The sequence below is a fragment of the Clarias gariepinus genome, chromosome 9, assembly GCF_024256425.1.
Source record: "Clarias gariepinus isolate MV-2021 ecotype Netherlands chromosome 9, CGAR_prim_01v2, whole genome shotgun sequence".
NCBI lineage: Eukaryota > Metazoa > Chordata > Actinopteri > Siluriformes > Clariidae > Clarias > Clarias gariepinus.
Window position 1 is genome coordinate 16,941,219 of NC_071108.1, and position 26,888 is coordinate 16,968,106.

Genomic DNA, 26,888 nt, shown 5'->3' on the forward strand with positions numbered 1-26,888 from the left:
TGATTGTTACCTTAACCTTCGCGTAAGTGAGCGTCTTGAAATGAAAAATTGTAATTGTAATATATGTATGTTTAATACACTTTTTAAAAAAGCTCTGTTGGTGATAAATAAAGGTTTGACAACCTTTTTACACAGGTCATAAATGCCTTCATCCATCTGGGGTTGTGCAATAGGTAGCATAGCTCCTCACACCCCTATGGTGCCTAATTCGATCCTGTGATCTGGTTTCTCTAAGTTCAGAAATAGGGTGTGTATGGTGCGCTGTGATGGACTGTCATTCCATATATATTGAGTGTGGGACCGGCTCCAGATTCACTCCAGAGTTTCTGACTAGGATAAAGCACCCGGCGAATAAATGAATGAATGAATCTTTATTCATTAAAATGGAATGCCAAACTGTTTTGTGGGCCTACAGCAGGGTTTTGCACCAGCATGTCCATGTTTAATAGTTCTCAGCTAACTAGCATGCCCTTCGTGAACCCCAGCGATTATTGTAGCTGCAGGCTAGGCTATAACTGGGAAACATACTGTTATTGAAATGCATCTATTTTTTAAATGGCGAACTGACACATATCTTGCACTAGAATCACTCTCATTCAGTTTTGGGAGTCACGGTGGATCCAGACAACCCCCCTACACTATGGCAGAAATACATTCTGGATGGGATGCCAGTCCATTGCAGTGAAATATGTTTTATTGAGCATAAGTATTTCCTGTTTAGTAAGTAAATCAAAAAGTTCAGTATTACTTCATATTATGGTTCAAGCCATTTATGACAAACCGTTTATGCAGCTGAACAGTTCTGTATTGATTCTGTTACAATTTTGATGACATAAATAACTTGCCCATTGTGCTGCTAAATTGTTAGATATCAGTAGTTTGATATACTAGATTGGTGGTTAGCACTGTGGCCAGAGGTGTCAAGTAACGAAGTACAAATACTTCGTTACCTTACTTAAGTAGAAATTTTGGGTATCTATACTTTACTGGGGTAATTATTTTTCAGCCGACTTTTTACTTCTACTCCTTCCATTTTCACGCAATTATCTGTACTTTCTACTCCTTACATTTTAAAAATAGCCTTGTTACTCCTATTTTATTTTATCTTGTCATTCAAAAAACAAACAAACAAAAAAACATGTGGATAAATCGCGCCATCCGGAATGAACGAATTTAATTGTGGTTGGATGAGAAGTATAAACATACCATTCCGACACCTTATTGTTGGTACGCGATCCATCGCACCTGCACATGACGTCACGTCACACACTCCAGCAAGGACGTTTGAATAAAATAGCATTTTTGGTTGATAAGGTTGTGAAAAGTGGACGAAGATGTCCATGATAGAGACTCAAGATTCGAGCAAAATGTCACAACCAAGCACCAGCACGGAATGTAACAGCACCAGGAAAGTAACAGGAATGATATATATATATATATATATACACGCACATAAATATATATTTTTGATTAATTACTTGGATCAATCATTCATTCTGACAGCACTAATGTTTATTGTAGACAACCATACAAGGGTAATTGTTACTAAGCCTGCCCTGGTACACTAATTTTCTTGTATGTTGCTAAGCTTGGATGTACATTTACATTCCAATAAGGGTTACTGATGACATGCCTGTGAAGTTTGACATTTTGCACCATCAAAATACTTATAGGCAACTAGTTATCATATCTTCTTCTCCATAAAACATGTTAATGCTCAGTAGTACACATACAGTATATGGTTTTTATTTGGTATTGTACTAAAATGCATTCTTTTTCAATTGCCATATACAGAATCCCAAATCACTATCGCCATTAAAAAATGCAACAAAAAAAACACCACTTATTTTTTATATGAGGTGTTAGTGCAGTATATAGGCCCGTGGCACGGCCTAAGCTTTTATCCTTAATGCTTTTTCCCCCTCACGTTACTTTTACTTTTATACTTTAAGTAGTTTTGAAACCAGTACTTTTACACTTTTACTTGAGTAAAAAGCTTGAGTTGATACTTCAACTTCTAAAGAAGTCTTTTTAAACCCTAGTATCTATACTTCTACTCAAGTAATAAATGTGAATACTTTTGAGACCACTGACTAAGGCCTCATACCTTCAGCATCAAGGGTTCAATTCCTGCATCGGGTCTGTGCGGGTGGAGTTTGCATTTTCTCCCTGTGATTGGTGAGTTTCCTTAGGGTACTTCAGTTTCCTCCCACAGTCCAAAGACATGGAGAGTAGTTTCCAAATTCCCTGTGGTGTGTGTGTGTGTGTGGGTGTGTGTGTGTGTGTGTGTGCGCGCGCGCTTGTGTGAACTGCCATGGATTGGCACTCGTACAGGTTGTTCCCCGAGTGCCCTGGGATAGGCGCCAGGCCCTAGTTTTTTACTTTAATTTTAAAGTAAATTTCTATTAAATGTTATCAATACCTACTGTTTGAATGGTCATGACACTCAAATTAAAAAAAAAAAAAAACAATGCGATGCAAATGCAAAATTATGTGCTCCAGTCTACTGTTTTTGGACACATTTGAGGGTCTAATATGAAGTTGTAGAAATGCTTAAAACTGGAACCCCTTTGTGTAGGCAAAATTATCACGGAGCTGCTAATGGTGGGCAAATTTGCATCAGGCCCTTGTCAAAATGGTGAATGTGTCAAAAAACAACTTACGTCTGATTGATATGCTGATTACATTTCACTTAAATTTAGACCACTAGACAGCAAAGTGCTTGGCCAGTTTTTTTTTCCCCAGCACACCTTTTTCCTCATAAATATTAAAGGAAATATACAGTTTATGCAGACACATGACAACTGGCATGGTTCTAGTCAACTTTTCCCTTAACAACAAATATCTTAATTTTTTTTTTCTAATTGACCACATTTTATTGAAGGACATTTTTTGATCTTGATGGGCATGAGGTCATTTTCCCCCCAATCTGCTGGGAACAAAGACTCACTAAATGGTGAATGATGAGTGTGGAAATAATGTACATGTAATAGGTTTCACACTCACCAAATTTAACCCCAACTTAATACTTTTATGAGATTTTGAATGAGTGGGTTAAGAGCATGCATTATGTCATCAGAGGTGCTCATTCCTCCAGTGTAGTTCCAGAGATGTGTAGGCGTCTATATGAGGCACCCTGTGGTTGCTCTGTCAGCCACCAAGACACTTCATGTTGGTTTTTCCTTTCATTTATAACATGACATCATTTTTCCTGCGACAGTATCTCTGCAGGCCTCCGTTTATCCATCTGAACATTTAAAGCTTCCAGTTCTATGCGATACCTTGTTCGTGACCTGTTTATGTATCTTTGAAGAAACCTGGCATTATTTCTAGGACGTGTTCAGCCCTAGGCTTTGGGTCTGTGTGTTTGCTCACTTGAGCTGATCAAGCACTCTTTAAATGACCATATGGGGGAAGGCAAGCTGAGTCCCAGGGGTGCGGAGTATAATGTGGGCGATGGACGTGAAGCTTTTGGAATGTGCTGGACCAGCCAGGCCTAAAGGGAGGCTGAGATAACACCATTTAAATAGTGTTCTCATTCTTTCTTTCACTCTTTCTCCCTCTCTCACTTTCTCTGAGGTTCCTTTCTTTCTCTCCTCCACTCCTCTATGATTGCTGAGTAACCTAAGAAGTGTGCGACAGAAACTGAGTCTTTTAAAGGAAAGGGACTTTGGCACAAAAGACAGCTGTTAATCAAATTGTCAGGGATGAGGCGTTTTTCTCTGAAAGTCTTTACAGAAGGAATTTTTTGAACCCCTCCCCCCCCCACACACACTTACATTCCAGCCACCATGTGTATACACAAACCCCAGCAAATGAAAGAATGCTGAGCACGCCTGCACCTGGAATAAAGGAGGTTCGTTTCAAAGGACTGTTAAATGCTCGTAAAGGCGAGATATTCAGCTTCTTGTTTTACTTTCGATCCCTCTACTTTCTCTTTTCCATGCCTTTTTTCATTTTTGAGCCTACTGAGTCCTTTGAATGAAGATAGCATAGCTCGATGTAGAATGCACTTTATTATTATAAGTGCATTCCTGTTTAGTTATCAGGGGCCTTGCTTGCTCTTTTTTTATCTCCCACATACTGTAGATTGCTTTCTCCTGAAGAGTCTGGCCTGAGGCAATATATAGCCACTTATACACCGATAAGTCTGCCGACTCTGACACAATATCTACAGACTTTTAGCTGTGTCTTATAGCTTTGAAATAAGTCTGAGGTCCTCTTTTGAAACTATAACAGGAAAAAAAAAATGGTCAATGCACTATGCAGCAGAACTGGAGTCTCAATCAAGCTGAAAGGTACAGAGGGTTTACGTTGACTGAGGGGCTAAATTAAGGCAGCGAAAAATGCTAAAGGATCATTCAAGCTCTAAACTGTTACATATTGGAGCCATGCATGGGTAAGAAACCATTCAACATTGTCCCTGAAGGAAGATCCCTCACCCCTACTGCTAAATGGATGAGGGAATTGAAAGCCTGAGCTCATATTCACATTCTGTTTACACTCTTCATTCCATGACACTAAGAGAGAGCCTGCCGTTCCACTTAATCTAATTTCACCAGGCCAGGAGATCTGCCCTTCCTCCATAGACCTCCACTGAGACACATAACTGGAGTTCAAGCACAGAAATTGTTAAATTCATGCTTCAGATAGATAACGGATATTATTGCGAGGGATTTTGACCAACCATTTTTCTTGCAGTTTCAGGATCAAAGCCGGAAAAAAACCGAGACGTACGATCCGTCACCAGGAAAAGTGTGCGGATTGTTTGCAAACATAGAACTCAATGGGTAGCCAGACAGTCATGGGGTTAATTGCATTGTAGACTTTGTATTGGCAGCATTTCACAAGCAGATCATTAGTCTTTCACAGGAAATCCTGGCTTTGCAGTTCTCAAACTGTGTGCAGGCCAAGATGATGACCATCAATATCACAGGACTGGATGTCTGTCTGGAGCTACGAATTTGACTATCACATTCTTAGTGTATTTTGCAAAAGCTAAATTTTTTCTTTATGTACTACTGGAGACTGAATTAAGTGGGGGTTATTTTGGCCGAGGGGCTGATTTAAGGCAGTGGAAACAGTAGCAGACTATATTGGCTATAGACTATACAGTGCCATCACATCTGTACATGTGCATCCTTAACCCTAACTGCATGACATTGGATCAGAGTATAACTACTGATATGAAGCCAGATTACTTTTATTTAAATGTTAGATACTGTAGATAGATAGATGGATAAATAGATGGATAGATGGATACTTTATTGATCCCGAAGGAAATTCCAGGTTATGTATGAATTACCAGAACTGTAAACTGTAGAGTTTAGGCGGTCTAACTCAATCACTAAACCTTCTTTATTTTTGAAAGCCGACAGAAGTCGTCATTTCCTCACTTTTATCAAAGCAAGAGTTCAGTGAGATTTTTATCTCGTTGTTGGATAAAGCCAACAAAGTACAGTCCTCCAGCATTCCTGAGTGATGGTCTCACTCTTGCACCATATGTAAACTTGTAATATGTGAGATAGCTCATTAAGGTGAGCGATCTCACAGTGTAAACACTTTTTTGTGAGCACCTGCTTTTGCAAAATACACTAAGAATGTGAAGTGTGCCTATTCTAACCACACACCCTGTATACCTGTTTAAGGGAAAGTTAGCATGGCTGTAGCAAGGGAGTCAGCATTAGGAGGACCAAATCAGCCCCTAACCACAATGTGCAACAGTCTGTTGTAATACATTGGTCTGTTTTTTTTTTCCCTCTTATTTTCCCCTATTATCTTAATATTTGGTCCTGATCATTAGTATTTACTTCTTTTCCCACTTACCTCCATATCCCCTGCTCTTCCTGCCCTGTCAACATCCTCGTACTCTCTCTCTCCATCTCCTTCTGCCTCTCTCAGTAATCAGAATGCACCAAGGTGAAAGCGACCTTTGTTGGTCGCTGGGTCAATATTTAGATAATTAAATTTTCAGGTAACTTGGCTTTGATAGCTAACTTTAGTGATAATCCACACTATCCACACAATTATTCAGACTCGCTCATCCCAGGAGACTTAAGGCACGAGGCAGGGTACACCCTGGACAGGGTGCCAATCCATCGCAGGGCACACACACACATACACACTATGGGGAATTTATGACCACCAATTAGCATAATCTGCAGGTTGGGGGAAACCGGAGAACCCGAAACGAAACCCACCAAGCACGGGGGAGAACATGTGAACTCCATGCACCCACAGAAGGGAATCGGGCCTGGCCGGCAATCGAAGCCGACCCTGGAAGTGCAAGGCGGCCGTGCTAACCACTACACCACTGTGCAGCCAATTACTTATAGCTAAATATTTTATAATTCCACAATAAAATCCAGGAGAAAATGAAATATTGACATTATTGTTATATTTTATTCCATGTCTTGGTTGAAGTAAAACGTTGTTATTGGTACGGTGTCAACAACTGATAGAAATTCTAACATTGCACAAAGATATCAGGCCATTAATTAATTGTACGCACCCACAGCAGCAGTGCCAAAGATGTCGAAACACTAAATCCTCCTCAGTCCTCACTGGTCGAGCAACAGTGAACTTTAGTTGGGATTACTATTCCATTTACTATTGATTAATTCACAGGGTGGAGAGTGGTTGCAGGTCATAGCCAGAGCAACTGTATTTTTTACTTATTTTTTGTGTTAATATATTATGAGACGTTTTAATCATATTTGAATATTGGTGGACGTGTCATTTGGCTGATTGAATACAGGCTACAATTTGGAAAATGACCACACCACTGCTTAAACTCATCAGTATCACTGTATTCATGCTTCATGTTTTAATCATGCTGTCAAACATATTTTTACACTTCTGTATTCTTACATTTTTATATCTCAGAGTTTTCAATTTCTTATATAGTTTATACAATTCTTTTTTTAATTATATATATATTTTTTTTTTACAGTTTTTTAATTTCTAGCCTATATGTTCATTTTCAACTTTATTCATATCGAAGAATTCTATTTTGAGTTTAATTGTACTCTCTAGTGCAATTATTTTCTTTCTATTTTACAGTAAGTGACAGACGGTCATACAACCCAAATTCCCAAAAAGTTTTTTTTTATTTTTTATTATTTGAATAAAATGAAAACTAAAAGACTTTCAAATCACATAAGCCAGTATTTTAATCACAATAGAACAAAACAAATGTTTAAACTCATTTAAAATTTGATGCTCGCTACAGGTCTCAAAAAAGTTTGGACAGGGGCACGATTACCATGATTTAGCATGTCCTCTTCTTTTCAAAACAGTTTGAAGACATCTGGACATTGCGGTTATGAGTTTCTGGACTTGTAGTTTTGGAATTTGATCCCATTCTTGGCCGACATATGTTTCCAGCTGTTAAAATTATTATTTTTTTGTTTAATTATGTACCAGTGTTCTCTATAGGTGAAAGATCTGGACTGCAGACAGGCCAATTCAGTACCTGGACTCTTCTTATTATGAAGCGATGCTGGTTTATGTACCATAGCTGCAGTATGTGCTTTTGCCTTTTTCTGCTGAAATACAAAAGGGCTTTCCTGAAATAGACATTGTTTAAAACCTCTATTCAAAGTGCCTTCCAAAACATGCAAGCTGGCCATACCTTATGTACATATGTGATTCAAGATTCAAAGAATTTTAATAATCCCAGAGAACTGCTAATTCTTAGTTACCATGGCTTACAGGAGGCTTACACCCCCATACCATTAGAAATGCTACCTTTTAAACTAAACGCTGATAACATGCTGAAAGGTCTCCTTCCTGTTTAAGATGGAGGACACAGCAGTCGTGATTTCGAGCATGAAAGTCAAAATTGGACTTGTCCAACCATAACATTTTTCCACTTTGAAACAGTCTATTTTAAATGAGCCTTGGCCCACTGGACACGACGGTGCTTCTGGACCATGTTCACATATGGCTTTCTTTTCACAACGATAGAGCTTTTGATGCCATCTGTAGACGTCACTGCGGATTGTGGTTTCTGGGAGTATTCCTGGGTCCATTTAGGAATGTCAATGAAACAATCATGTCGATAAGTAATGCAGTGTCGTCTGAGGGCCCAAAGACCAGGGGCATCCATCAAAGGTCTGATAGCCTTGGCCCTTACGCACAGAGCTAATTATGTTACCGACATGATGCTACTGTAGATGTTCTCTCAGCTGAATCTTTTAAAATGTCTTGCTTTTTCAGCCCTTTGTTTCCTCTGTCCCATCTTTTTTAAGACCTGAAGCAAGCATCAAATTTGAAATGAGCTCATTAAGTGGATATTTCCCAGTTTTAACATTTCTTATGTGCTATTATGAATTGAATTAAATATTGTTTTTTTTGTTTTCATTTGATTCAAATTTAAAAAACGTCCCAACTTTACCAGAATTTGAGTTGTATAAACATTTTACTGCATATCATACAGTGCATGTTTGTGTATGTGACATAAAATCCACAATTGAGTTAAGAGTATAAATAATTGTGCAGATATTGAGTTAACTAATGTTGTATATATTTACAGTAGATGGTGTAATGTGACTTTTCACATGACTAGTATTAAAATGTGCCCCTGGTGATTGGATCAGAAATGATAAGTGCTAAGTCAAAGTGAAAATGGGATCTTATGTGTCTGGGATCTAAGATACACATTGTGATCCATTTCCTTAGACATTCACAGTAGTGCGAGTTTCAAAATATGAATGAAGTTACTATTGCAAGATCTTGATGTTAAGCTTTTGCATATTGCATATGGTTTAGAAGGGGCTCATTTTGGGTTGGACACTAGCCATCCAAATGGTAATCAATCACAACTCCATACATGTTATGTTCCATTGGAATGCTTAATTATCTCTTTTGAGTGAACTTTTAAAAAGGTTGCTCTCAGACAGCTTTAATCCTGTTTATTTGCTTCCCTTCCAAGATGGACACGATCTTGGAACAGAATGCTGGCTCCTCTGTCTAGCACCATCGATTTAATATCATAGAAAATGAACTACGGCAATAAACACTAAAGGCTCATTGGGGTAGGAATCACAGGACAATTCATACCAGCTTGCTAAACAGGTGTCCTAGTGTCATGATTTTATTTTAGAGAATTTAAATCGTACGCATTTTTACTGACACAGGCCTAAGTGCACACAGTATGCGTTTGATTGATGGTGTTTGGACTTCAGAAAAGCATGTGTACCGTGCTTAAAAAAAGAAGAAAAATGTGTCTCTTCTTTGCAATGCCAATTTTTTTTTTGTGCTAGTTTCGGGTCTTTGGTGTGGTTATTAAGATGTTGGGCTGAAACCTGGCAAACATACCTGCTGTATTGAACACAGCTGAACACACGCACATTTAAAACCTAATTCAAAACAAGCTTCTAGACAGTACAAAGGATTAATGTATGTTGTCACGAAAAAACACTAGATAGTAGTATACAGCTCAAGTCAAGCGTTATAGCCTCATGACTTAATTGTGTTTGAGGCTACATTATTATTTACGGCATCTTGCCCCACCAAATTGTATAGTCATAAGCCCTGGATGATTGCTGCAATACAGACACGCTGTTTTAATATATTTGGACCAAAAGGCTGTAGTAATAGACTAAACAAAATCTGATCTCTTCTGTTTGCCAGAGCCATGTACCTTTATGAAAAGAGGTTGTTTAACTTGCATTGCTAACTGCCAACTAAATGTTTACTTGCCACTGTTTCAAATCAATTCTCTAATATTTGATAATGATGTGATGCTGCAAACTTTTAATCCAAGCTTTTATTATTTTTTTTACTTTACTTTTAAGCCTTCTTTATTCTAGTACTTGTTTCTTGCTCGAAAAAAGCACACTGTACTCATTGAGTTAAAAAATCTGTTTTTCTCTCAGAAATCCTTGCAAGGAAGTGCAGGAACCTGAAGTTGCAAAGTACCAGTCATGTACAAAAAGTCAGAGAACTTTTTTTTTTCTTAATTTTGCTCGTTGTCTTGAAATATGATCTCACAGAGAGGGAATGGAAAGCGGCTCCTTTTAAAGAAGACTGTCAGACTAGTTCTGAGTGCTTAGAAGAGCTTAGTGCTGACACACTCTCAACATAAAAATGCACATTTCCCTGCACTTTTATTCCATATAAAGCTCATATATAAAAAAATAAATCATTCTGACACTAAGAATGGCTTACTATGCATATTGATTTTTGTAATTAACATTTGTTTTATAATGAGATTGGGTCATTCATCGACATGTTGTGCTGTCAGTCATTCATTGACTTGTGCTGTTTTTAAAAAAAAATTTTTACTTGCTCTGACGCTTTGGGTCATTGTCTTGTTGAAAAAAAAAAACCAAGCCTAAGCACTCTGGAGAATGATTTCACCCCAGATAGCTCTTTATTTTTCTGCATGCCTCTATCATATTCACTCTATACTGACTAATCTTCCAGTCACAGAAAAACATCCCAAAAGCATGATGCTTCCACCACCATGTTTGATTTTAATGAGGTGATGTAAGGTGAGGTGAGGTAACTGATTTTCTCGACACATGAGGAATTGTGTCTTCAGATCGAGGATTTTGTTTCTTCTTGTCTGAAAGGAATTCGGGAGCTTTTTGGGAAACTCCCAGCAGGCTGTTGTATGCTCTTTGTGGAATGGCTTCTGGCTGGCCGCTCGAACTATATAGACCTGATTGGTGGAGTGCTCAAGTGATGGTTGTCCTTCTGTAAGTCTCTTTCTTGTCCACAAGATTACTTGGGATGTCATATATAGTGACCCTTGCGTTCTTGGTTGCCTGTCTGCCCAAGGCCATTCACCCCTGATAACTCAGTTTGATTGGGTGGCCAAATGTAAGAAGAATATTGGTTGTTCACAGTCTTTTCCATTTGAGAATGATAGAGGCTACCGTGCTCTTGTACACATTTAATGCGCCAGAATTTTTCTTGTATCCTTCCCTAGATCTGTGTCTTGATACAACCTTGTCTCACAGATAATTCTCTCAACCTCAGGGATTTATTCTCTCTCTGACATACACCTTCTACTATGAGACTTTATACAGTATAGACAGGTGTGAGCCTTTTCTAAATATGTCCAGTTAATTAAATTAGGCACAGATGGACCACAATTATCTCAAGGATGCACCAGCGCTCAATTGCATGTTTCATAACAAGGGGTCTATACACTTGAGTGAATTTGATATTATTTTTCTCTCTTCTTATTATTTTAAAGTACTGTGTGTAGAATGATGAGAGATTTAAATTAATTGGTGGGTGTGAAACATAACAAAATGGTTTTGAAATGTTGGAAAAAAAACAACATGAATGAGTGTAAAAAACCTTTTGCTTTTTTTCCTGGAGCTGACAGGAAAACATGTTCATTATTCATTATGTTTAAGATGATTGATTGTTTTTTTTGTTTTTTTCTTCTTGTTAAATTCCAGTGTGAATTAAATGTGCTAGTAATCTCTCCATGCAATGCTAACTTCACAAGAATAATAAAAACAAATTAGCTTCGCTAAACGCATCACAAATGATTTAAAGAGAGAAAAAAAGAGTTTAAGGTGGTTCAGGGTGTACGTTCCTTTGAATGGGTTAATCCACTGACAGGAAGGCAGGTGGGTGAGGAAAGTGCAGGCCTGCTTCTTTGTCTCACTGCAGGTGTGCTATTGAGCATGTGCTAGCATGAGTTTGTTCGTGACCTGTGTCCTATGTTGATGTCTGAAGAAATGCATGACACTTTGTATTAGCCTGAAGCACTTTTTTATTGCTATGTTTGATGATAAATAACTTAAGAGCAATGAACAATGACTTCTATGACATAATATGTACTTGACAGGTATTTTTCATGTTCGTCCACAGGTGTGATGATTAAATGTTAAATGCTTAAGTTAAAAAAAGTAAAGCTCAGACAAATAGTCTAAGTGATTGCAGTCATTTATATCTGTAGCTCTTTGCTTTTAAATGTGTCCCTTTTATGTGTAGCACAGTTTGGCACCAGCGGAATGGGTTCCGTCAGCTGCTTAATCCAGGGTTAAGTTGTCCTCACAAGTTGAAGTGATGTTTAACAAATGTTAACCTTTTTATCCGCACATTCTCAGAGTGACTTTGTCCCTGGATGGTGTCAGTAAGAAAGTGTCCGTTGACTGACAACCAAGGGAAGGTTTTTCAACGGTTAGGAAATATATTTGTAACGCACCTAAAAGGTAATGAATAAACTGTTGGACATCATTTTAGATGAGATATAATTAGTTCTGTCCAAATTTCCACCTCTTCTTGACAGCTCTGTGTTTGTGCACCAGTTTTCTGTTGGGAGGAAGGCATGAGGCCGATACTGTCAGGTTTGAAATAGTATATATCGACATTGGGCTTTACGTTCTGTCAGTCTCCTACTAAAAATAATGATGTTATTCTGTCTCTAGATGAAAAAAGTTTGCTTTTCCCGTCAAACTAAATGTATTGCGTTTACTTGTTTGTGTGTGTGTATGGGCATACTATATTAAAGTAGCATTTTTAGACCGTGTTTCATTCCCATAATCAGCAGATTGAAAGTCTCATGCAAAAGGGCAGTAGCAACACAGACAAAAACAGACGTTTTTTTTTCTTCCATTGACTGTTCTTTTTCCAAACTTCGGCTTTGTGAACACAGCTGAAACATGTCCCTTTTGTCCACTAGAATTTAGTTTTTCATTTTGGTTGTTATATATAGATATAAAGAAATGTTTAATGACGTGTCCAGTCAGTCAAAGACTATTTGAAAACCTGACGTTGACTGTATGCAGTTCACAGCGCAAGAGACAAATACCATATGCAGAATAAACAGCACTGTCTTTACCGTTTTGGCTTCAATGTTTACATTTGAAGAAATTTTAAGGTTTCCCACACAGAACATCCAGTATAATTCTTACGTTTACAAGTCGTTTTTTCCTCCTCATCACCCTGTTAGCTAGTACAGTAAGTGGTGCATAAATCTGAATTTAATTTGTGTCTCTGATTAAAAAAAAAAGATTGTAATGCCTGCTGTTCAGGCAACAGGATATGTTCCCTACATGTAATCAAAACAGGTTGGGTCTAACTCATGCCCTGTTCACTGCAGAAGAATATCAGTCTTGATTTTGATTGGAGGTGCTACAGTAAATTATAGGCCTGATCCTCCTCAGAGTGTTTATGAATCAGTGAAGGTTTAGTTTTCAGATACACAAGTAGCTGCTGTTAGGATTTTGTGATTCAAATTATGTGGGTTTATATACAGTGTGTATATATATATATATATATTTATTTATTTATTTATTTATTTATTTATTTTTCTCGGATAATCACCACAGCATCTGCAAGGATCAGACCAGGTGAGATGTTCTGCTGTTGGATTTTAGCCAGAGTCTGCCTTCTGCTTCTCCTACTATACTCTACACAGTATTTCCCTTTAGGCCATCAGGGGAAGTGGACTGTGTTTAGAATAACAGTTTAAACTTCCTTAACAGTACTAGCTTGCAGATTTCAAACATTCATAACAGTCTGAATGGAAGGTATGAGTGCCACGTTGTGCTGCGAGTCAGGCTCAGTGTTTTGTACAGATTTCCTCCGGTTCGCCGAGGCCATTGTGTGCAGTAGAGCGGAAAGAAATCGCTTGGGACCAAAGCTATATGAATATATTCTGCTACTGAAAAAGAGGGAGTGTGGAAAGTTCTTGGGTGGTTTTACCAGTCTAAATAATAAAGCGCTGGTGATTTGAATAGAAGTGCTGTGTAGCCACTGACTGCGTGTTACATTTGAAAACCATTATGTGGGCAAGCCAAGACCGGAGGACACAAAAGAAATGGGTGTTGTTTCTCTTGCTTGCCAAAGTGACGTTTGGAGTAGTGTTTTGATAAAGTACAGCTGTAAGGTGAACACACTAGAAGCCCAGCTGAAAAGGTCGTCCAAAGTAATACTCAGAGAGAACGCAATCAGTCATCTGCTTTTTTCTTTTTTCATCTTTTTATATTGCTCAGTGTCCTGATTTCAAGCTTGTATAATCACCTGAAACTCCAACTTCCTGAAGTATTCATGCTACCTTTTTGTTTTGGTGTTCAACACGCAAATCGTTTTGTTTCCCTGTGTCTTACCAAGTCGTATTTGAGGTTAAAACTATTGACCAGCCTAAGAAGTGTTTCAGTATGTACGTCCTTTAATTTAGCTATATTAGCACATGCAGAAGGCTGAAGAAAGAAGGGTGCGGTCCAGAAGGCTTCTCCAAAATCCACAGGCATCTTTTGAACTCTGTGGCTCTCCTCTTTAATGATAGGCTGATCGAGAGAGGAAAAATTCAGCGCATTTATGTGGATTTGGGGTGGCCACTGTGTATAAACTTGCCAAAATTGGATCCGAGTTGATCTTGGGGCTGGATCAAAAAATCAGTTCCCATATCAGGAAGAGTTTGTTTCAGTGCAAAAGCTTTAAAGATGCAACAGTTGGTTTCTTAGTAGTACATATCCCGAAAAAAAAAAAAACCTGTACATCGTCATAAAAATTATAGAATAATTTAGAATAATCGGTATGGTGCTTTTAAAAATTAAGCTAGTGCTAACATAAGAATTAAAAATCTACTAACTTTAGCTTTGTCCAGCCCCACCTTTCTCTGCTTGTCTAAACTGTCACCCCTGATCATAAACTCATGTCACATTACTAAAATTGACATTAAACTGGTGGGCATTAATATACTGTAACTCACACAGCTGATTGTCCTGTTCCAAATACCTAATTCCACTACATGACAGGTGGACTGGGCAGCCTGCATGTCTATAGAAAAGCGGTTTTCCTGGAACATGTCCAAAAAACAACACAAAAAAAACCCCACTTTGCCCCAAATTATTTCAATTGAATTTTGTTGGGTTGTTTTTGCTTTTTCTTCTTTTTTACAAAATGCTTGACAAATCACCTTAAATCTGCAACATCGCCTCCTATTGAACAGAAGCAGTAGACCTAGTGGTTTTTTTGAATTGATTGACAGTCAAGTGCTCCAAACTCTTGCCATCTCTGATTGGTGGGCCTCTCTTTTAAAAACGCTTAGTGCTCTGTGGTTAAAGCATTGGACTATGTTTCGTAAGGTCCCAGTTTAAATGCTACAGCCACCAAGTTGTCCCTGTTGGGCCCTTGAGCTAGGCCCTTAACCCTCAACTGCTCAGATGTATAATGAGATAAAAATGTACAGTAAGTCGCTCTGGATAAGGGTGTCTGCCAAATGCCTAAATATTAACATTAAGTGCCTGAGAAAATTGGTTGGATAACTGATGTCTTAGACCTGGGAGTTTGCAGAATAACTAAAGAATTCGCCAGTATGACATCATACCCACCTGTTTATAGTGCCCAAAACATAAAAGGTGTGTTGACCACAAATTACTGTTTTTTTTTTTCAGCCCACATATCATCTTCCTGTCCCAGAGTGTTTTAGAAGGTAACAAAATCCTTTGTGGGACAAGGTTGTGCCATGAGATTGCTCACTCCTGGTTTGGTTTGGCCATCGGGGCACGGGACTGGACAGAGGAGTGGATCAGTGAAGGATTTGCTACATTCCTAGAAGATGTGTTCTGGGCCAAAATCCAGCAGGTATCTAAACTACTGCAAAACCAACAGCAGGTTCAGCATAACTAAGCTTTTTTTTTTTTTTTTTTGGATATCGTCTTTTCTTGTTTATAATTTTTTGATCGGTCCTGATATTTACAGTACATGCCACAGCACAAGGGCACAAAAAAAATTGGGTTTGCAATTCAGACGCAATTACAGGGATAATTAGGTTTTTCAAGTCTGTTCGAAATCAAATTTGAGGTTCATGTAAGAACATTACAATAGGTCTTGGGCATTATAAATTTCCCTGCTCTGCACATCGACTGTACATTTTGTGACCCAGAGGCGAAGTGCAATTTAAGTAATCAGAGCCAAGTTTCACTAGCTCTATGGCTATTTCCGGGGAAAGAAAATAGGTTAATTTGTATAAATATGCCATAATGTTAAAAGATACAACTCGATTGAGCTCAGTGGGACTACGGAAGCTTCATGTGATGCTCAGCTTAACTTTGGAATGCATTTTGTCACTAAAGAGGGATGAGGAATTTGGCCCCGATTACTTACTAGCATTCCGGGTCACAGACTTCACGGTCTGTGTGCAGAGCAGGACGAACTATAACGACCAAGACTTATTGTAACAAACTTAAAGGCACCTCAAATTTGATTTAAAACGTACTTGAAAAAACCCGAACTATCCCTTTAAGTGAAGTTGCACTCATTCTTTCCGGTTCATAAACACTGTTTCATTCTTTGACAAAAGTTTAGAAAAACTTTCTTAAAAATGACATCTTTTGACTAAAAAAGTAGACACAAACATTTGCCCAAAATATATATAATTATGGCGTCAAATATATAGAACGCTTGTAGTGCACACAATGAAGTCAGCTCCAGACAACTGCACAGATTTGCACTGTATATAGCATGTTATTCTCTCTCTTCTCAGTTTGTGCTTCTATTATAGGCCGCATGAGTGACTTTAAAGCAATGAGCTTTAGAATTAATTTCGGTTTAGCCTGTCTGACAAAAATCCCATTATTTTTCTTGCTTTTCTAACACAGTCCCAAGTAGGCAGCTCTGAGAATGAGGAGCAGAAACAGCTGAAGGCTCTGCTACGCTGGAGAAGACTGAAGGATGAGATCGAGAACTCAGAAGAGGAGCTGCAGGTCCTTAGGTGTGACAAGTCACTTTTTCCCCTCACCTTCATTTACTGTCTAGTATATCACTCATTTACTCATAATCTATACCGCTTTATCCTGTATTTAGGGACGTGGGGGGACTGGAGCCTATTGCAGGAGACTTAGGGCACAAGGTGGGGTACACCAGGGACAGGGTGCTAATCTGTCACAGGGCACACACACACATATACACACACATTTACACACTAAGGGCAATTTAAGAACGCCATTTAGCCTTACCTGTAGGTCTTTGGACTATGGGAGGAAACCGGAGGAAACCCACCAAACACTGGGGAGAACATGCAAACTCCATGCACACAGCGACTGGAATCAAGCCTGGCCAGGAATCGAACCCGGACCCTGTAGGCGACACTGTGCCAACCTAGAATATGACCTAAAAATTCATTAATGATATTTGCAAATTTAGTTTATTTTAGCGTAGCCCTTATCTGTTTTTCAACTAATTCAAATTCGATAAAACACTTCCTACATTGTTTGAATGATCAACAATTTTAAAACATGTTGCTATTCTACAGTTACAGTACTAGCCAATATTCGATTGATTTGCTAACCTTGCTAGATGTCACATAATTACAGGAAGTCATGCTCACTGCTCCATTTAGCTCCATTGAGTTATTATTGCACCTAGAGGTAAAAAGAACTATAATAAACACTAATATACTGTAGGGCAGTTGGGACTGAAATCACATTGCCCCTTTGTTGCTCGACATGATGATATGATGGTTAATTTTTTTGTCTGAATAGGATAGTTTATAAATACTCCTCCAAGTTCTGTTTTTAAATAGGAAAAAATCAGAATTAAATCTATTTTAAGTGCAATTGTAGAATTGTATTGCACTATAAATACCTTGTTTCACACACACGGTCCGTGAAAAACATGTGCATGTGTCCTAGTGGGTGATTTTAATTTTTTTCAGACAATTTTTGTGTTTGTTGAGATGGGTTCAGTAATTGGGCTGGAAATCTGGCAACCATGATGTTGATGATATTAGCACTACTGTATGCGTCTCGCACATTGTGAGACTGGTGACCGGAAACATACAGTATGTATTGTGTTCGACATATGGTATGTCTAAAACTGTATGCAGAGTGGATATAAAATTCAACACATATTCATATCCCCTTTAAATTCATTTTTAAGTAATTATCCTACAGTACACCTGCCATGATTCTAATTAGCCACACATAAAAATCAGCTGCTTCTGTGCAATTTTCTTGACCACGTCTTGATTTCATTCAATGGCTAAAGCTATGGCTTGCAGATAGAGAAGTAGTACAAAAGAATTTTGCTATAACAGATTGCCTGCAAAGGCAATCTCCTGCAAAATGTAGATAATGGGGCATCACAGTCACAAACAAATAACAGGACATTACTTTAAAATGGACAAAAAGATATCAGGGACAGAGCTATGGTATCCTTAAATGTGTTACAGGAATATCAAGTAATGATCCCCCTGTAGGTGATGATAAGCTTTCATATTCTTCACCTGTCTGAGAAGTTTATTCTTATGAAAAAAAATATATCCGAGCCCACTTCAATTCTGCCATATAAATATATAGATTTAGCTCAAACCATGGAAAAAAGTGTTATGGTCTGATTAGACTCGGGGCAGAAGTCAGAAGTTTGGGTGGCACCATAACCCTAGTAAAACATGGTGACGGCAGTATCATGTGTTGGAGCCGCCTCTCTTCAGCTAGAGGAATAGAGGGAATCATGGATAGCCTTAAACACCAGTCTATTTTGGCACCAAACCTAAAGGTCTCTGTTAGGCAGTTGAAGGTGAAGTTAAAAATGCACTTTCTAACATGATAACATTTAAAAGCATGAATCCAAGTCAAAGAGAAATGGCTGCAATAGATGATGATCTACATTTCTTTTGGAAAGGCCCAGACAGAGCCCAGATCTATTCAAATATGTACACACTTCTACATTCATGCAAATCCAAATTTCCCCTTTTTTGCCCTGAAAATAGAATAATTTAAATGATTACTTTACACTTGAGTGATTGGGTGCTCCAGTATATCATATTAAAGATAAAGAAGATCTGACATGACTTTTAATCATTTTCCTTTACAAAAATGGGTGTGTGCACTTTTCAAGTTCAAGGTTACTTTAAAAAGAAATATTATACAGGTGCCCCCAGCATAGTGTGATACGTCTGGACTTGATTTAGTTGGAGGCCATGTTGTAATTGTTATCCTGCACCACCAATACCTGTGGTCACAAGCCGCTGTTCATTGTAACATCATGATCGTCATTTGTAAAAATACATGGACTCCTGTAAGGATTATGAAGTCTGTTTTCTTGTTTGTGGCATTGTGGCGTAATGGTTGGAACTGTGGCCTCGCACCTCCAGGGTCAACCCAGTTCGGGTTTGCATGTTCTCCCATGCTTGGTGGGTTTTCTCTGAAGACTCAGTTTTGTTCAAAATTCCCAAAGATATGCAGTATAGGGTGTACCCCATCTTGTGCCCTGAGACCTCGGGGATAGATTCCAGGCCCCCCGCCACCCTGTACAGGAAAGCGGTATAGAGAATGAGAGAGTGTTTTTGTCTTTACATGTAAGAGAGTTTATTGAATTGAAATGCTGATGGTTCATTTGCAGTTGAAATTATTATGTAGAAGCATTACAAATAAGCATCATTTACATACTAGTGAATATGCCTGCCAGTATAAATAATTTTACTGTCCTTAAACTAAAGTCATGTTTCCATACATACTGTTTGTTACAGTAGGACTGTTGAACTGTTATTTCATAAAATTAAATAACTTTAAAAATAACAAGATCTGGAAAATACAGGTTTCTCTCCACAATTTACAGTAGCAATACTGTAGATTCTTTTTAATTGTGAAATTCCTGTTAACATATTTTCCAGCTGAATAATTGAGAATGTATCCATGCATTTATTATACAATATCTGATATGGCATCTGAGCATGGAAAAATGATTTTAGATGAAAAGTGCTGTACTTTGTAGTCTGAGTGTACTGTGTGTGTGTGTGTGTGTGTGTGTGTGTGTGTGTGTGTGTGTGTGTGTGTGTGTATTCAGAAGCACACCTACACATGAATTCCAGCATGAAACATGTCTGAATCAGCCCTTTCGCTCAGCAGACTTTAATCCCTGGGATTAAATGTTCAGACTTCTTACTTTTTTGGTTTTTGAGAGGTTCTTTGAGAGGACCAATTTAAAAAAGTTGACTTCTACTAACATAGTCTGAATATCTCAAACCTGATTTTATGCAAATGACTGACTCTGACTAACTGAATGATTTTTAAGGCAATGTTCCAGCATGCTCCCGATGTAGCCATACAGTACAAGACTGTTTACACTTAACATGTTTGAATCAATTAAAATGAACTCTGGTGCGGTTCTATTAGTGCAGTTGACTGGAACAAGTGTGAACGCTGATATCTAACCCTCGGTGTGCATCAAGTAAACACACCGAGACCCTTTAGAAAGTCTTGGGTCTGCTTCCAAATGAACTCTGGTGTGTCTCGTTTAAAATGTGAATGTACCAAAGATATGGTTCAAAGATATGTAAACAAACTCAGTCTGCTTTGCTTGCATTATCTGATGATGACTGAATACATGTAATCTTTTGATGGCCAACTTTGTATCTGTGACGTCTGATGTAGAAAAGGCTGCGTTTGACGGGCAGAGAGTGAGAAAAAGTCCTAGCTATGTCACACATGTAAGTTAGCACGGCACTGGAAGAGTTTTGAAACCTGGAGATTAAAAAAGGAAAAATTAAATGTCTAATTTAATTGCCTAATGTCATTAATAAACTGCACACTGCCAAATTAAATGTTAAATTTAATGAGCATCCAAGGACATTCACTGAGGACAGCTAAAAAAAAAAGTACAGTAACAGCAAGGCTGCATTTAAAAAAAAGAAGGTTTGCAAAATTTTCAAGAATTTGTGGCAATTGGACGGTCTGATGAAATGCCACATGTTTTTGAGTGCCCTTGTTATTGAACGTAGCACTGCTAAACTATCATGCATGGTCCTGCACATGATTTGCACATGCACCCATCATGCATAGTGTCCACTATACAGTATAAGCTTCTGGAAGCAGTGTTGTGATCTGGGGTTGCTTCAGTTGTTCAGGTCAAGGCCCAGCAACGTTATGGAGTCAGGTCCGTACATGAATGTACTGAATGACCAGGTCATCCCATTATTTTTGGGCATACAGTATTGCACGACTCACGTTGTGGAAAAGGGGTTTTGGAAGCATGAGGAATTATTCTCACACATTAATTGTCCACCACATTTAGTGCCAGAATCAAAGCTACAGTAGAGGGGACAAACTGAAATACCAGTGGCTGTCCAGGTGTATTATAAGATTCTTTCTACAACATAAATCCACCAGGAATATCTTTTATTTTATCCTTAAGCATTTATTACAGCCATTATGGTCCCGACATACTATTTCCTCTGTACATGAGGTACACAATACTGTTTACTCAATGTCTTTGGGAATTTAGGAATTAGTCAACTGTACTACTACTGTACAGATATATACTGTAAAATTACCTGGCCAAAAGAAAATTGTCTTGTAAAAAAAACTGAACTATATCCATTAAATAATTACATTATCAAGTACAATAAATTCTTAAAAACTAAGAACTGTTATATACAGTAGTAAAGAAGTGCTTAGTCAACAATATTCATGAAGTATATTAACTGGAGGTTACAGAGTAATTATTCAACTCACATTAAAGTGCCAAGTGTGATCAGATCTCAAAGACAAATGTTTACATCATATCTGAACAGAATCTGGAGTAACCCCTAGTCTCTGTATAGAATTTAATTGCAAATATTTAAAAATATACTTTGCTTTGAGGATTTTACATTTGTCTGTATTTTTCAGGTAATGAAGGATAATCCACACCATATTGTAAGACATTCAGAAAAGCTTAACTGCTTTTAATAAAGGAATATCAGGAAGAAAACTATGCATGATTGTAAAATGTGCAGTATAATGATGTGCAGTGAGAGTACTGAGCTGCCACCGTCAGGCCTTAAGCATGCAGCATCACATCCAAAAATGTCATCCAAACTAACAATATTAACAAATATGTTTGAAGCTGGCACATCGTCCTTTTAGGTGAGTAATGGAAAATCATTAACTCATCTTCCTCTTTACAATACTCCACAGATTGTCAATGGGGTTCGGGTCAGGTGAAATGGCTGGCCAATCAGGCGCTGTGATATCATGGTCAGATAGAGGTAGTTTTACCACTATGTACTGGTGCCAACTCCTGCTGGAAAAGGAAATCAGCATCTCCATAAAGCTTGTCAGCAGACAGAAGCCTCAAGTGCTTTATAATCTCCTGGTAGATGCCTGCATTGACTTTGAACTTGGTGAAACAAGGTAGACCAAACCCAGAAGATGACATGGCACTCCAAATCATTACTGAATGTGCCTGTCCACACTTCCTCCGGGCTCTCAAAGCTTGATTTCCAAATAAAATGCAATATTTACTTTCCTATAAAAAAAAATAATTAAAAAAAGCAACTTTGGACCACTAAGCAAAAGTGCAGTTCTTTTTCTGGTGAGACTCTTTTAACGTTGTCTTTGGGTTAAGAGTGGCTAGATACTACAGTAGGAATACAACAGTTGTAGCGCGTTTCCTTAAGATGTCTACTGTATGTGGTGGCTCTTCAGGCACTGACTCCAGCCTCGCTCCACTCCTTGTGAAACTCTCCCTTGTTCTTAAATTTCTTAAAGGTACAGTCATCCCTCTTGCTTGTGCACTTAGGGTCGAACCTGTTACAGTAGATAACATAATTAATTTTAATCACATGAAAACCATTAGTTTATTTGAGAATGTTAAAAATTTTAACCCAATTTATCCAAATGAAAGGATACGGGGTAATAAAAATACTCTAACTCTGGTACCGAGTCAAACTAAGTGCGCGAACTGTCTGTACAACCAGTTTTCCTTCTTTATCATTACACAGCTTTCAGTTGTAAAGGTTTTTATTATTTGTGATGGCTGAAGGATTTGCTGTCTCTGGTGGAAAGAACACACTCTTTCTGATTGTTTTGCTCTGGTAACACTAGTGTTCTAGTGTCGACATTCCCCCAGACATCTCATGGCTGCTGAGTTGAATGTTAGTTGATGCCAGTCTTCCTTTACAATCTCTTTCTTCTTTATACTAAGAGGCTAGAAAAAATGGAAAGTGCTTTTTGCAACAAAAAAATGCTCATCAGAGATAACAGAAGAGACAGAATCAGTGTGAATAAGTTTGAGGGTTGTATTGAAAGTAATGCAAAAGGGCATAACTTTTGTTATTAACTCACGTACAGGTTGTTCAAATTGTTCAAAATGTTGGTAGTGTAACTCTTCCTTTATACAAACATATTACTCAAAGTAGTCTCCATCATAAGCGATGCATGTCTCCCTTCTTTAAACAAAACTTCTGAATCATCATCCTTTGATAAACTGTGGTCTAAGGCTACAGAATGTTTATGGAGATGACATGATTGACAAGCAGTGTGCACAGATGGATAAAGATGGGAGACCATCAACTGCGACAAAAGGGAATTTCTAATAACATTTGGGAGTTTGGTTCAGTAATGGCACAAATGCATCGCTTGTGATGGAGACTATATTAAGTAATAAGTTTGTACAGAGAAGGAATTACACTACCAACATGTACAATTTGAACAACCTAGTCAGTTAATAATAAGGTTGTGCCTACCTTTGCGTTACTTTAGAATAAGACTACTTATTAAAGAGAAAGGGAGAATGACCAGTGCAGGTTCTCAATCTTTAGAAAGAGGTCTCACAGACATGCAAAGTGTTTTAACCTGCCATACTGTATTTCCCTCACCTCAGCAGATCTGTACCTGCAAAGATAGAAGGAATTCTTGGCTGCTACGGAAATGTGAACTCCCACATACCAGGCATGGCTCCAAATCTCAGAGCCCTTTAAAGAGACGAATAATTAAATAAATAAAGATTATAATTCTAGTAACTGTTATTTTAGTTATTTTAGCTATTATTGATCAATAAAACATTTGTGAAAGGGCATGACAATGTGATGTATGTGACTGTAATTTAAGAGTGCGTGTGCCATTAAGTTTACTCTTATGACTCTTCTGTTTGCCTCATATAGAGATGTTACTTACTCATGCGTGTTCAGGAACTCATGACCTATTTTCTGTCTTTTACATTTTTTGCATTTGGTCCATCTCTGTGGACTTTTTTGTTTTTGACCCCAAATTTTTTTTGAGCGATATCTCCAAAACAAGTAGTTAAATGTTTGTAGGATTTACAGTAGGTATAGAAAAGAATCAATATCTTTCACCTGGATGTTAAAAGTTGCAGTTACAGTAAATATAGCTGGATTAGAACAAATCTTTATCTGTCTTCATTTCAGGCTGCAAAGCATCAAAATGTGATTATTTTAAAGGTATTCTTTTCGATACATACTGTATATTAAATTATATTAAATTATATTAAATTATCGTTGTAACCAGATGATGAACTGATCAGAACAGTATCAGGGTCACTGTCTGAAATAGACTATTAAAAAAAAACTTTGTTTATATCTGAAGTATAATACAAGGGTATTTCTGTCATACAATTTAAAACCAGGAAGAACTGGCATCCCAAGTGACGCTGTTGGTGTCAAGGTCAGCTTGTTTTAAAACAGGTGTGATAACAAGATTGCTCAAGATATTTTTGAGCAAAATATTGTAGTTGTTGGTTAATTGGGTAGCTAGCTACCAAAATGACTGCCAGTCAGGTTAATCAGGTCTAATAAGCTACCATGCTGTATAATCTGTATATGGTGTGTAAGTTGTTTAGTGGGCTAGGAAACGTAGTTCAACAGTTTAAACAACTAGAAATAATTTTTTGGTCTTCCTTGCTATATGCAACATCGTTGCCATAGTATTTATTAACTGTGCCAATCATGTTGATGAGCATGGTACTTGGGAGAAGATTACAATATTATCTAGTATAATTATATCCTTAAAATGCATTTCTTTAATCAAATCTTCAGTGTAATTTAAATGTGTTTTGACATGCCACTTATCAGAAGGATCAACTCACTAGAGGGATGTTACAAAATGTTCTTTACTGATTTGCTTGCAACAACATTTCCATTGACTCTCTGAATAACACGAATGTACGGTACATACCTCAGGCTTCCCCAGATGGTGCTGATAGCCAAAGAGTTGAGGTGTCTTTGTTTAAACGAATACCCCAGTGCATTGGCTTGACAATGGCAGAAAACCAAATGCATTCTGGTCTTTTTAGTGCTGCCTCCACCCTCGTCCATGAAAACAAGAAAAAAAAAAAAAAAAAGATGATTTGTAAGAAAGTAGCGTGACCCAGGCAAGCGGCGCCTGTGTATTGATCCTGCAGGGCCGGCATTGCAGGATCCTCTTTATAGTCGAGCTCGGTTAATCTCCTGATGTCGATCGATGCTTTTTAAACTGGGGTAATGATCACACATGCAGCCATGGCCGCTGCTCCAACCATTGTTTATTTGCCAGTGTCTGCTCAGGAAGGAAACACTCTATCAGTCATTAGCTCTGAGGGCACATTCAGGCAGCAAAAAACATTGCAGAGCTCACTGGGGCTGCATTGTCCACTGTTGTGTAGTTCATATATTATATGTGATCTTGTTTCATGGCTCCTGCCAGGCTTTCATATGAATCAAACAGGAAGCTTTTTATACAAAAGAACCTTGTGTAAAGCTATTAACTTAATAATCAATAGCTAGTGCTCAATGTCTTGTATTCTGTTTTCTTATTTGGAATTGTCAGTAAGCTTTCTTTGTCTGGTAATCCTGCGCTCGTGAGTCTGCCTCCAGTAAGCGCTACTTCGACCTGCAATCATTTTGCAAATGCATGCATATCAGGGGCATTTACTGGGCTTTAAAGTGAGTTTTAATGCCTACTGCTGTCAGGGTAACCCCACTCAGACCACAGGCAATGCAGCAGTTTATCTCTAACAGTTGTCAGTCTGCTAAATGTGCTGGACCTACGTGCTTTGCAGGCCCAATAAGGACACTACAGGAGAGGTCAGCGAGTCTGGAGCCTCCGTCGTGAAGCATGCCCTTAACCCGGGAAAACCATTCATGCAAGTGCACTACCTCAAAGTAAGTCTACTGAGAGGAGCTGAATACCTTAAGGCCTTTGGAGTGTGCAAAATATCAGGCACTGTGCTAGACTTAAGCTATGATAGGTTTAGTCAGTGTGGATCCACTGTACAGTTGTTGTTGGTTGTAGATATTTGGACTTTGGTTTTGAGCTTTGTACTAATTTAAACTTGACTTGTTCTATCTTGATCGTTCATCTCTTAAGGGTTACTTTCTCTTGATGTTCCTGGCTGGTAAAGTGAGCGAGGAGGACTTCTTGAGCTTCTTCAGACTTTTCGTGAGAAGATTCCACGGCCAGCTTATCCTGTCTCAGGTACTGATCTGTCCACACACGGAAGCCTACAATCAAAGGAAGCCCACGTCTGCATTGCTTCCGGTTTTATGTCATACCAAATATATCGCAACCCTCATTCTATAACGCTTAGCAGAGGCTTTCCAAAATGCACTTGGCTCACTCTGGATTTGATTAGAGGCTAAATTTCCTTTGTCTTCTTTGTGAGAGCCACATTAGCAGGATGGGGAGGAGGGTGGGGGGAAAGGAGAGGGTATGGATTTTAGATGAAGCGTCTTGTAAGTCCTCTTTGCTGATGCCCTGATTGTTTCATGTAGGACTTTCTTCAGATGTTTCTGGATACATTCCCAGCTTTGAAAAGGTAAGCATGATGTGTCTGCGTGTTCCTGTCTTGCCTCAACAAACAAAGCTTTTTAACACAACTGTCAAATGTCAAGGTTGAGGAAGTTGAATGTGAGTGTCTCAGCTTTTTTATGCACAACCTACATTTTAATGTATTACTGTTAAATGTTCTGCATCACATAATATTGCCAGGGAGAAAACCCTTCCCTGTAATACATATACGTATTAAAATATCTGTAATGTGAAGTAATATGAACTATTTGCCGACATGGAGGAATATTGCTAGTGTTTAGTTGTAGATTTTTTTTTTCCCTTTTATCACTCCCTATTTTACAGTGACTTTTAATATCAGAATAATAAGAACTCCAACCTAGAATTAATGGAGACCACCATCATTAGACTAAAAGTCCCAGAATG

General features: G+C 38.2%; 1 protein-coding gene across 4 annotated transcripts in view; it reads left to right on the plus strand.

Annotated features, from left to right (window-relative positions):
• The window catches only part of aopep (aminopeptidase O (putative)), an 81,616-nt gene that overhangs the window by 9,685 nt on the left and 45,043 nt on the right, over window positions 1–26,888 (plus strand). For all 4 annotated transcript variants that reach the window (XM_053503571.1, XM_053503573.1, XM_053503574.1 and 1 more), the window contains exons 6-10: window positions 15,372–15,561; window positions 16,578–16,690; window positions 25,735–25,837; window positions 26,043–26,150; window positions 26,447–26,490. In XM_053503571.1, the coding sequence (XP_053359546.1) occupies window positions 15,372–15,561; window positions 16,578–16,690; window positions 25,735–25,837; window positions 26,043–26,150; window positions 26,447–26,490 (558 nt within the window). The remainder of the gene's footprint in view (window positions 1–15,371; window positions 15,562–16,577; window positions 16,691–25,734; window positions 25,838–26,042; window positions 26,151–26,446; window positions 26,491–26,888) is intronic.